This window comes from Pseudopodoces humilis, chromosome 22 (genome assembly GCF_049639895.1).
Source record: "Pseudopodoces humilis isolate 2021_Gansu_Grassland_sample_001 chromosome 22, ASM4963989v1, whole genome shotgun sequence".
NCBI classification, from domain to species: domain Eukaryota; kingdom Metazoa; phylum Chordata; class Aves; order Passeriformes; family Paridae; genus Pseudopodoces; species Pseudopodoces humilis.
In genome coordinates this window covers 10,286,276-10,298,283 of record NC_142221.1, presented here as the reverse complement: position 1 = coordinate 10,298,283, position 12,008 = coordinate 10,286,276, and the positions used below count along the sequence as shown (strand labels likewise).

Below are 12,008 nucleotides of genomic sequence, written 5' to 3'. Positions count from 1 at the left end.
AACCCATCCTATTGCAGGATTTCCCCACCATCACTCATCTGGCTGCTCCGGGGCATCCCAAAGGACAGGGAAGCACCACGGGCTCTCCCAGCAGCTGGACCCTTGGATGGAGGGACATTGCAGGCAGCAAACCCACCGCACCCCCAGCCCAGCCCCCACCCAGGTTTGTCCTGTGCCAGGGTTGGGGGGCTGCCCCCCAGAGCACTCACAGCACCCACAGCCCCTCACGGCATTGTCACAGCCGGGAGCTGCAAAGTGCCAGCAGCTGTGAACTGCCATGCTGGTTGTCCCTCTCCAGGGATGGCTATGGCAAGGAATACTCCCCAAATAAACACCTGCAGAGAACGGGACAGCACCTGGGCCATCCCAGCTGGCACAGCAGAAGCCAAGACACTTTGAGATCCCATGCAGGCAGGGGAGCAGGCACTACCCTGTCCTTGATGAATGAGGCTCCCCATGCTGTGCAGGGTAACCAGCCCCCACCAAAATGCAGTGATAAATCTGCACTTTTCCCTCCTACTGCTCCAAACCCAACCCCTACAGCTCTGGCCTGCACTAGCTCCAAGAAACTGCAGCTCCTCAGCCTCAAGCGCTTGATTTTTCTTTTGGATGACTGATAAAACCAAAAGCAAATACCCTGGTACCTGCAGAGATGCTTGCAGTAACTATTTATATCATTGTGATCCTGCAGAAGCTTCCCCATAATGACAGGCACGTACATACTTTTTATATTTAGCTTCTTTGAAAGGATGGCATGGGAAAGCCTGGCTCAAACAAGGCCAATTTCCTTCTCTGCTCCCTCAAGCTTGCTGGCTGTGGCTCACAGCTCATGCTGTAGCCTGAACCAGTTCTACATTCCCTGGAAAAGGGAGAACCACAAGCTTAAAAAGACCAGGTTGGACAGGGCTTGGAGAAACCAGGTCTAGTGGAAGGTGTCCCTGCCCACGGCAGGAGGCTGGAATGAGATGAGCTTTAAGGCCTCCCAATCTAAGTCAGTCTGGGATTCTGTGTGTATTATAAAAAGGGCTTTTTTTGCTGCTATTCCCTTCCATGCTCCCACTTTACCCACAGTGTAGGATTTCTCTGGCCTTGCTGCAGAAGCCAAACCATGACAGACACCCTCCTGGGGCTCAAGAGTAAGTAGAGCCAGCTCACGCATCTGCTTTTCTCTTCTACAGGAGTATTTTGGAGCAGAATGACTCATCTTTGCTTGTTTTTGCCTCAGCTCCTTGTGCTGACAAGCTGCAGGGAATGTGGAGGCTCCTATGGCAGCAAACCTGGCACAGGAGCAGCCACCCCGAGGCCAGCGCTGGTGTCAGCAGGGACTGGCCACCAGTGCAGCCCCCTGAACCCACCCCTGACCAGAATCCCCACCCCCTCTGCGCTGTGGAAGCAACAGCTCTCTCAGGGCAGATGTCAGTTCTGGGGAAAGAACTGATGGTTTTTATGTTCAGCTCCTTTTTGTGGGAATGGTTTTTAATTCAGTGCCCTGTCCTGCAATGTGTGTGAGCACTGCAGCACAAGGAGGGACACGAGCTCCCGAGCCCCGGCACGGGGGCTCTGGGGTAGAAGAAGATGTGCAGAGACAGGTGTACAACAGAGCTTTATAGTCAGAATGGGCAGTACCAGGGTTTTGCGACGCAAAAATGGAACATGACCCAAAATCCTGATGGAACAGAAGCACTTGTGGGACTGCAGCAGCTGAGGCTCGAGCTCCCACCTGCCTTTGCCCAAAAGGGCCGCAAACCGCTCCCGTCCCAGTTTTCCCAAATCTCCTTTTCCTCCCCGGATGTGCAAAGTTTGAACTGTCCCATGCTCAGAGGAGGCAAACGCTCAAGGCAGACAGACCTGAACAACACACTGCTCATGCAGCAAAAAACCAGATTGTTTTATACGGAAATGGTTACAAGTGCATTTTGGGTGCAAGAAAAAAATGGAGCAGGAAATGCCTGCTGGTCAAGACAGCTCTGGAGGGGTTAATGGATCAAAAGAACACATTGCTTTATAGGAATGCAGAAGGAAACTCCAGTTTGGATTTCATGGCTGACATTTTACAACAGAAAGGGGTGAGGGAGAACAAAACCAAACCTCAAATCAACTTACAAGCAAGAGGGGAATGTAATGCACAGAACATGAAGGAAGCTTCACTGCCTGAGCTGAGCAAGGAACCCCAGACCCAAACCAAGAGGGGCACAGAGAACTGACCAGCTCCATCAAACACAGGGGCTGCTCACAGACACAGGGGAGTGCCAAGGGGTGGCCATAGTGCCCATCCAACGGCTGCTGAGCAGGTACTAATCCATGGGTTTAAATTCAAAGCAAAAACTAAAAAGCTTCCCAAACTCATGGGACAGAGGAGGCTCTCTGCTTGGGTCAGGAAAGGCAGCACGCTGGCTGGCTGCAGGATGGACACAAGCTGGAGCAGGATGGACGCTGCTGAGCTGCAGTGCTGGTCCCTCTCGGCACAGAGCAGCAGCCGGGGTTTACAGCCTGACTGGAAAATGCCTGAGAAGCAAATGCCTTGCCATGCCAACACTGCCCTGTAGCCAATTCTGAAGCTCTGGATATCTTCATTTCCACATGGAGTCATGTCCCTGAGAGGTCCCAGCAGCAGAGGATTCTGGAATATGCAAATTCAAAGGTGGGAAATGCAGAAAAGCACTGATTTTCTCTCTCTTTCAGGTTAGCTTTGCACTTTTCATTGTTTTCCCAAACTGCATAGCAGCTTACATGTAGTGTCTGAGACACTGGGGCCACGGAAATCAATGGGCTTCATGAATTCCAACAGCAGCACCAGTGAGGGCTAATTAAGCTGCTGTGCAGAAAGGTCCCGTTCAAAGGACATCAACAATCTCACACTGTCCCTGTGCCTGCTGCTTTAAAGAGCTGTACCATAGCACGATCTGCTTGACTTAAAGCTCATCAACTGCTGAGTGAAGCAATAGCCAATATCACCTTTCTCCTTAAAAAAATAGGAAGGATAAGAAGTTACAGACTTGAGACAGTCGAGCACGATGCATTCATGCGGCATGTTTTGTTGCACTCCTCTTAACAAGACAGGAATTTCAGGTGTGCAGGAGTGGAATGCAGCAGGGATGGAGCAGGAGGCAGGTCCCTTTACCCTGCAGCCTGCCAGTGACCTGATGATGGCATCTCTGGAAGGAGAAAAACCCACAGCCTGACAGCAGGCCTGTGAGCCATGCCCTGAACCTTCCCCTGGCTCACGTACATCTCAGCTGGGTTTTCTTTGTGTAACGATGCACCAGAGCAGCACGCACAGATGTAAAGCTTTTGTTTTGCTCACTCTGGTTTGAGAGACTATACAGCAAAGGGCCAAAGCTTTACACATCTGTGCCTGTCCTGGGGTGACTCGTCAGAGAAGAGGGAGACGGCCATGGTGCAGAGTCCACCAAACTACAGCTCCTCGTAGTCCCCCCCGCCCCGTGGTTTGCTCATGCCGGCTCCTCCTCCGCCAAGAAAAGCCTCAAGTTCATCTATCTCGCTGCTTTTCTCCTTGCTCTTCTTTTTCTTCTTCTTTTTCTCTTTCTCCTCTTTGCTCTCCTCCTTCTCTTTGCTCTTCTTGTGTTTGCTCTTCTTTTTCACTGACTTGTCCTCTTCCTGCAAAATGAGAACATTTTTATTAACAAATGCTCTGAGCATGCCAGTGACCCAGAATGTACTGCCCTGACACCTGGCTCTGAAGAATGGTTTGGGCTGGAAAGCACCTAGTCCAACCCCCATGCCATAGGCAGGGATGTGTTCAACTGGATCAGGAATCTTACTGAGGTTGAAGCACTGAAGACCCTTCTGTAAGTTTGGGCAGAAAAGCAGACAGACCATTTGGGTTATACAGGACACTGCTCTGTCAGACAGTTTGTGCCCAACAGGACCATGGTACTGAACAGCCTTAAATGGCACAGACAAAGCCTCCTGCAGACTTCCCTCACTCTCCCTGAGATGTCTGTTGTGGGGACCCCTTTGCTTGAAAAATCATGATGCTATGAACACACAGCCCAGCAGAGAGGCACTGCTCGCTCTGCCTCATCCTGTATTTTACAAATTCACACACTCCCTTTTCAAAATTCAACTGCTCTACAAGCTTGCTTTGAGATTCAGGGGTCTGCAGAGCCTAGGAGGAACAAATCAGAGCTGCAGAATGTGAGCATGGAAGGGAGTCCACCAAGTCCCCAGAGGACACCACCAAAGGCCACCTATGTTCTAGGCAGGTGGTAACATGGCAGATCTGAGGAATTAAACAGTACCTCTTTGCTTTTCTTTTTCTTCTTCTTTTTCTCCTTAGAAGCTTGTTTATCTGTTAAAACAAAAAAAACCCAAAATATTGTGTTCAATCAATTTAAATGGTAAGAGCTGCAATTCTGTCCTGGCCCCATTTCTGAGAACAAAATGCTCCATCCTGGGCATCCATGGGCAAAGGCAAGGCCAGCACCCCAGAACAAACTTTGCCCCTTTGGGAAGCAACACAGGCCCCAGCATTCACACCCTGACTCAACCATATCTGTATTGTTTAATTATGAGCATTATATGATCTGTGTGATCAACACTGACCTAGCATTCACTGTCTCACAGCTACTAAGAAACACATCTAGATACTAGCTCTACAAACTGGTCCAAAGGCCAAATTTGGGACTGGATTGTTATTTCCAGAACTGAAGAAGAGCTCCTGGGAACAGTTCCCCTCTGATGGAAATCCTCCTAGGCATGTTCTCCAAGGACGACTGAGGACACGGTGTCAGCAGATGGGACACCCTGGCAGGCCAACACTCACTGCTGCTCACACTGTGTATGGAAATTACATCCCCGGAGCATCCCTGCTGCAACCCTGCTCCACAGGGGTGAGCACTTCCACACTACCAAACGAGTGCCAGAGTGCATCCCTGTCGTGTGTGACTTGGCTGCTGAGTGTCCACTGCCTTTGCACAAAACTTCCTTGAGCAGGGGAGCACCTGCTTGGCTGCTTCACAAGAGGCTTCACGACAGCAGCACTTCTCACGTGCACTGTCACTCTTACCTACACACGCCTTTTCCCCCAGCTGATGTGTAAATGCAGCCATGGAGAAGCCTAATTACCAGTCAAGCTCCAATCACTGACAACTGAGAGATGGTTTTATATTTATCACCAAAAGAGGAGATAGGAAGAACCCACGTTTAATTATTTAAGAATCTAAACTGAAGTTAAATTATTGACCTGGGCCTCTGCAGATGCACTTACAGCTATTTCAAGATCTGCTGTTCAGAAGCTCAGAGTGACAAGCTGATGGAACCATGGCAGCCTGTGACACCTTCCTCACACTTTTGGAACAGCTATTCAAGGAGCTCTCTCTGGTGCTGCTCACAGCTTTTTTCCTTCCTTAAATCTTTAACTTCCCATCTTTCATGCTGACATCGGGGCAGGTCTACAGGAAGCTGCTTTGCAGTAATGCCTAGACAGCAGGAATTATTTGCATGAGTAGGATTTGTTCCCTCAGGGAACGGAGGGGCAAAAAATAAACCCTGAGGAATGCTTAGGTTGTGATTAGGATCCCACCCCATCTTTCCCACAAACAGAAGAGGAAATTGGCAGGGTATGTCAGAGCATTTTGTTCAAGCTGATCCAAATTCTGGAGGGGGTGGACACTGCAATGCAATGCTGAACACTACTTCCCAAGCACACAGGGCTAAGCAGGAAGGCTTACACAGCAGCAGCTTGTGAAAGATGTGATTCTGCTTGCAGCTGGGACAAAAATAACCCATGGCTGGTGCCAGGGACAAGCCAAGCTCTCCTCCTCATGGGGAAAAACTTAAAAGCTGTTTATGCTGTGTTAAACCAGACTACACACTCACACAGGGCACTGCATGAAGTCAGAGGATATTTTATTTAGTGTAAATTGATTTGCTGACACCCTGGAAAGACTTTGGAAAAACCAGATGCCTGACATAGAAAAGCAGCAAGAGTGGAAATAAGGTGTGAGCTTTACCTTCCTCGCTGCTCTCCTTGGGACCAGCTTCTTCTAAACCCAAGCCAAAGAGATCTGAGTCATTTATCAGTTTAAAGGAGGGGACTGTTGGTTTCACAGGTTGGGGTGCTTTTGCCAGTGAGGTATCATCATCAGATATTTCAGAGAGATCTTCCCGCACTGGAAATTCATCCTAGAGACAAGCAAAGGGAGACAACACTGACAAATGCTTCAACCAAAATCTGTAACCATTTTGCACACAAAAATGTCAGATGTCAGCAGGTGGGGAGGAGGGAAGGAAATGGCAGCTGAACTAAGCTGTTATTGTCTGGAAATCAATGTCCTGGATCTTATGAGCTCTAACTTTTGTCTTGGTAAAATGCCTCAGTTGCACTGGTATTGGCAAGGGTGTTCTGACAGCTTCACACTGGGGCTGCTGAAATGAAATTCCCAATATAAAGGGACTAAATGAGACCTTCAACTCAGTTAGCTCACCAGCATCAGCTTCCTCCTGCCCTGGGGAGGCACCTCTGTTCTGGGAAAATCCAATCTAATAGACTGAAAGCTCCCCTCCAGCCCTGAGCAACAAATGCTTTCTGCTGTGCAGCTCTGTGGGTCTCAGGTACCAGAGGCAGCAGGACTGAGGAAGCAGAGTGTGTCTGCAGAATAATTCCCTTTGTCAGGCCAAAAGGGAATGTGCTCCCAGGGCAAATCTGCCCTTTCAATGTGGGCTAAAACCCAGGATGCTGCAGAGCCTGGAAATTACCCCAAAATCCTCCATCTCTGCATGATGGGAATGGAAATTCAATTTAATGATTTTCTGATACCTGCCAACTGATCCTTTTCAGAATCTGTAATCCAGCCATTCCTTGTACACGGATGGAACACGGCCCTGCTGCGCTGCTGGTCAGGCAGTGCCCCCACCTTGCTAATGGTGATGGCTGTACTGGTTTGCCTAACCATCAACAGCCTGCAGCGGAAAAGCATTCACATGCTATGGAGCATTCCCTGGGTCAGGCATTCCCTGACACTGCTGCTTCCTCATCAATCCCTTCTCACTGGTGCATGCAAGAGATGGTAACTTGCTCCAAAGACTTTTGCTTTCATATTAAATTGTCAAGAAAAGCAGGAAGTGAAGATGCAAAATTAATAGAAAATTACTTAATAAACAGCATGGCACATGAGCAAGGTCAAAGAAACTGGGACAACAGCCCTTTCTACAGCATTCCAGAATGATGGAAACCCCCTGAACACCAGCTAACCCAGACATCAGGACACCCCTGCTCATCCCAAATCACTGCTAGGAGTCTCCAGAGATTGCTGTGCAGGCTGTGAGTACAGGTCACTGAAATCAGGGTTATCTCAAGCCATGCAGAAGTTCTGACCAGTTCAGAGAAGAGGGGCAGGAGAAGTGTCTTCTCCACTTGTAATACAGAGCAAGTGTGAGGGGACTGCTGACATATTTGTTTTAGCAGACACCAGCTGGAATGTGCTGAATGTCACAGACCTTACAGCTACCTCTGCTGTCCTGGAAAGTCCTTCCCAAGCAGACCTTCCCTCTTCCCTTTAAGCTTTGCCAAGGAAATTTTGTCACGGCCTTTTTATTGCCGGATTGACTGCAAGGAGCTCACTCTTTCTGGCAGAGACATCCTTCTGCATGTTAAAGTTCATGTGAAAACCCAGTAGCTTTGCATTTTGTACCTCCCACACTGCTGGACTGGCTAAGAGTAAACAGCACAGTAAAACACACAAGCACAAATCTTATTTGTGTTTGCAAACACAAAAGGGAAGGGAAGGTCTAGGCTGGATATCAGGAAAATGCTCTTCCCCCAGAGGCTGCTGGCACTGCCCAGGCTCCCCAGGGAATGGGCACGGCCCCGAGGCTGCCAGAGCTCCAGGGGTGCCCAGGGTGGGACTGTAAGGGTGTCTGTGTAGGGCCAGGAGCTGGACTCAATGATTCTTCTGGGTCCCTTCCAGCTCAGGGTATTCTATGGATCTGTAATTCTATGGGGTTCTTGCTGCCACGTGGCTTCCACACTCAGAGCATTGCTGGGTTTGTGCTCGTATCAGTCTCTGCAGGTTGCTTAGCACCTGCCTTGCTGCAACTGCTGCTGAGGGAGGGGAGAGCAGATGAAGGCTTTGCTCAGGGAAATGCCTCAACCCTTCCAGCTCACAGCAACATGGGCTTGGTATTTACCATTTTTTTCTTCTGGCTGTCAGAATCCTCACTTTCAAAGTCTGGGTCATCCATAACAAATGAGAGCATCTGAGTAGCTATTGGTCCCTCTTGATCACTGTCAGACTCCTCAGGCTTCTCCTCTTTGACCACTTTCTGCCTGGAAGCAAGTCCCTTGCTTTGGGCAGTGGCCTTTGAGGCCTGGGCTGCTGCTGTGGGGGCAGCAGCAGGAGCTGCCAGGCTCGTGTTGCCCTTGCTGCTGCTGTTTCGTTCAGACCCAGAACGGGGAGGTAAACTGTCAGGAGGCTTCGGGTCAGTTGCTTTGGTCAAAATTGCTTCACTCTGGGGTTTCAGAGAATTTCTGGAAGACCTGAGAAGAAACAAGTTGTCAGAAACTGTCCACCCCCCTATTCTGTGGAGCAAAGCACAGTTAACAGCTGAGCCTGCCTTGAGGGCTACATCATAAATCCCACTGGGAAAGGCAGTGCATCCTATAGGGGTGTGGGGTCAAACGCACCACTGAGGCTGAGGATAACCCTCGTGTCCCTAACCCTAACCCTCACACCACAGGATGTGGAGAACATGACCCAGCTCGTCGTTCCCCAGCACAGGATGTGGTGAGTGACTCCAATCCCTTCACCTAAGACTTGATGCTCTCCTCCCCACACCACCACAAACAGCCACTCTGGTGCTCAGTTCCAGGCCCTTGTTCAAACTGGAGGAAAAGCAGGTAGATGTTTCCATGCAGAACCCAGTGTCCCAGTGGACAGGACACACAGCAGTTACAGTAACTAAATCCCCAGCTCACAGCTGAAGAACAGGCAGACAAAGACACTGAGACTTCCCAGAGGCCACACAAAGTTAGTGGCAGGATGGAAGAGAAGTCCAGGTTTGCCAGCACAACCCCACACTTCAGTCTGTGCTCTGTACCTTTTTTGTTCCTGCTCTGTGTTTTTGTCTCCATCAGATATAAGGATGACCTTAGAGTCCTTCACCTCTTCCTCTTCCTCCTCCTCACTGGAGAGGGTGATGTTCTTGCTGGGCACCCGTTCTGCTGCCAGCATTGGTCTGCTGAGGATTTTGTCATCCAGATCCAGGTCATCCTGGAAACCTGCTACCATGGGGTTCCCTCCAGGCACCTCTCCATCACTGCAACACAGAGAGTGATCAGACACCACACCTCAGGAGGTGCTGGACAGACCTGCCTCCCCTGCACAAAGACTGAGACTGGCCTGGCTTGTACAGCCAAATTCAGGGCACGCATCCCCAGCCTGGGGCAGCTGATGATTAAAGGGCTGGAACACCTCTGCTCAGGAGACAGGCTGAAAACGGGGATAGTTAAGCCTGGAGAAGAGAAGGCTCTGAGGAGACATTAGAGCCCCTTCCAGTGCTTAAAGGGGCTCCAACAGAGCTGGAAAGGGACTCTGAACAAGAGCAGGAAGGACAGGACAAGGGGAATGGCTTTAAGCTGAAGGAAGGCAGGGTTAGACAGAACATCTGGAAGGAATTATTCCCTGGGAGGGTGGGGAGGCCCTGGCACAGGGTGACCAGAAAAGCTGTGGTTGCCCCTGGATCCCTGGAAGTGTTCAAGGCCAGGTTAGACAGAGCTTGGAGTAACCTGGGATACTGGAAGGTGTCCCTGCCCATGGCAGGGGGTGTCACTGAACAGGCTTTAAGGTCCTTTCCAACACAAATCAGTTGGTGATTCTGTGATTCTGTGCAATGTCAGCCTTCCCCTGCCACTGCCCAGCTCAGGCTGGACCTGGTCCCTGCAGGCTGCAGCAGTGGCATGAGCCCTGCCCCAAAAGGGCCACAGCAAGGATGTGTCACAGAGCAGCTGCTGCCCCTCAAGCTGGAAATGAGTGGCTGGAGAAGGTGAGCCTCAGAGCAGCCTGGGGCCACAGCTCCATCAGAACATGGAGCTCCATCACCACGCAAGGATTGGTCAGTCAAACCATGGGAACTGCCTGTCACATCCTGTAATTACACCTGATCATACACTCCCACTGCTGTGGGAGTTCACTAGCAGCTATTAGCTTCCTAGAATCATTTCTGCTCCTATGGTGCTCCCTGAAGCAGGCAGATACACTGGCACCATAGCCAAGCTTTAACATTGCCCAAATTAAATTAACCAAAGGACACACTACCAGAGTGGGGAGTCTGTCAGCCTCCCTGGATGTAGCACAGTTCTGTGTTCAGAGGCAGCGTGAGAGAGTTTTGCAGCTGAAATTGAGGATTTTTGTCTGAATGTCCCTAGGACTCAATTTTAACACTTGCTGGAAAATTTGCTCATGTCAGGAATACAGATATTTTCCCCAGGTCCAGTTGATGAGCCTTTGCCATCACTTTTCCTTCTTTCATCCACAAGAGATACCCAGTTCCCTCCTGATAACCCCACACACAATGGTGCCACCTGTATTGTACAAGCACATCCTTCATTTTACACAGAGACAAAAAACATATTATAGCTTGGAACAGATAAGATTGTAGAGACATAAACAAAACCCTAAAATCCTTTAACTGAAGTAGGTGGTGTTCCCAGTCACTGGCACAGGACAAGCACTGGAAGACAGTTGAGTAGAGTATGGTGTGCTGGTGAGATGAGACATACCCTAAATACAGTGGGGATGATGGCAACTGCTCACTCTGGCTCCTCTACATGCCTGGGTACTGCTTGACAAGATAGTTTTAAAGAGTTAATACATCTGCCAACAGACAATGGAGCTGTTTGTGACAATGGGACACCACAACGATGACATCTGGCACAGCTCAGTGATCACAACCAGTGCTTGTCTGGGCTGGAGTGCTAAGACCAGGGCCAGCATCAGCTGTCCCTCTGCTCTTGGCATGGATCCCTCTGTTCTCAGGACCTGCTCACAGTGCCCTACTGAGCAAGGCCAGGCTGCTGAAGAGCCCCTTCATCACTAACACTGCTGCTCTCACACCATGCCAGGACACAGCCCAGCCACACAAAGGAGAGGAAAACTGGTGCCCAAGCAGCCCCCAAGGCTGGAGGAATGACAAGTAAATGATTCCTGAGGGTTTCAAAGCACTGGCAGGGTTTCCTCTTGAAATGCACTGAAAATAAAATGGAGTTGCATCCTAAAAATGGCTGGATATTATTCTGAACTAGACAGACTGCCTTTCTTTAACACATCACTGCTCTATTAGGCACAGGGCCTCTTAAGAGATTGCTGCCACTGTCCTTCCACACTCCACACAGACCTGCAGTTTCCAGCTTTCCCAGTCAGAACGGGTGTACACCCCCAGGTGCACATCTCCTTGCCAAAGTGGGTCACGTCCCTTCGCAGTGAGAGCCCTGCCTCCATCTCTGGCCAACACAGATCGCTGAGCGACAGCGGAACAGCAGAGCACTGGAGTGAATATACATCAGAAAAATATCACTGCTGCACTATAAACAGGCTCTGACAAGGGAAAACTAGGATCAGCTTGTGGTCCTGAGCTTCCAGTTGGATGGAAGGCAAAGCAAGGAAACCCAAGCACATTGCACCACTCCCTCCAGCCCTTGCAGCACTGCCAGGCTGGCATGAGCGCTGAGCTGGATGTCTGCAGATGCAGGTACCCCCCCCAAAATGATGCTGCTCACTGAGGTCTGCTCTGAGCTGGTGACCACAGAGCCTGCTGGGGTGTCCTCTGTGAGCCTCTGGTGTGTCACAGATTGGCTGCTGGGGAGGAAACAAACCCTGCTGCAACCTGAGCTCACAGCCTCAAACCTGGCTGGGCCATGTTCCCTCAGCCCTGGGAGCTCAAGGGCTCTTGCTACATCCCTTTTTGAGGCTAAAGCTCTAATAAAGCAGATAAGCTGAGGGAATCCCATGCTGCAAGATGGGCCTGCATGGCTGTTCTAGGAGGTATTT

General features: G+C 50.1%; 1 protein-coding gene across 2 annotated transcripts in view; it reads right to left on the bottom strand.

Moving 5' to 3' along the window:
* Window positions 1–1,586: 1,586 nt before the first annotated feature.
* Window positions 1,587–12,008, bottom strand: part of RABL6 (RAB, member RAS oncogene family like 6) — a 40,029-nt gene continuing 29,607 nt past the window's right edge. For both annotated transcript variants that reach the window (XM_005527137.3, XM_088065824.1), the window contains exons 11-15: window positions 9,061–9,279; window positions 8,152–8,500; window positions 5,976–6,147; window positions 4,263–4,312; window positions 1,587–3,618 (exon numbers count right to left, since the gene is read on the bottom strand). In XM_005527137.3, coding sequence (XP_005527194.1) covers window positions 3,415–3,618; window positions 4,263–4,312; window positions 5,976–6,147; window positions 8,152–8,500; window positions 9,061–9,279 — 994 coding nt within the window. In that variant the 3' untranslated portion in view covers window positions 1,587–3,414. The remainder of the gene's footprint in view (window positions 3,619–4,262; window positions 4,313–5,975; window positions 6,148–8,151; window positions 8,501–9,060; window positions 9,280–12,008) is intronic.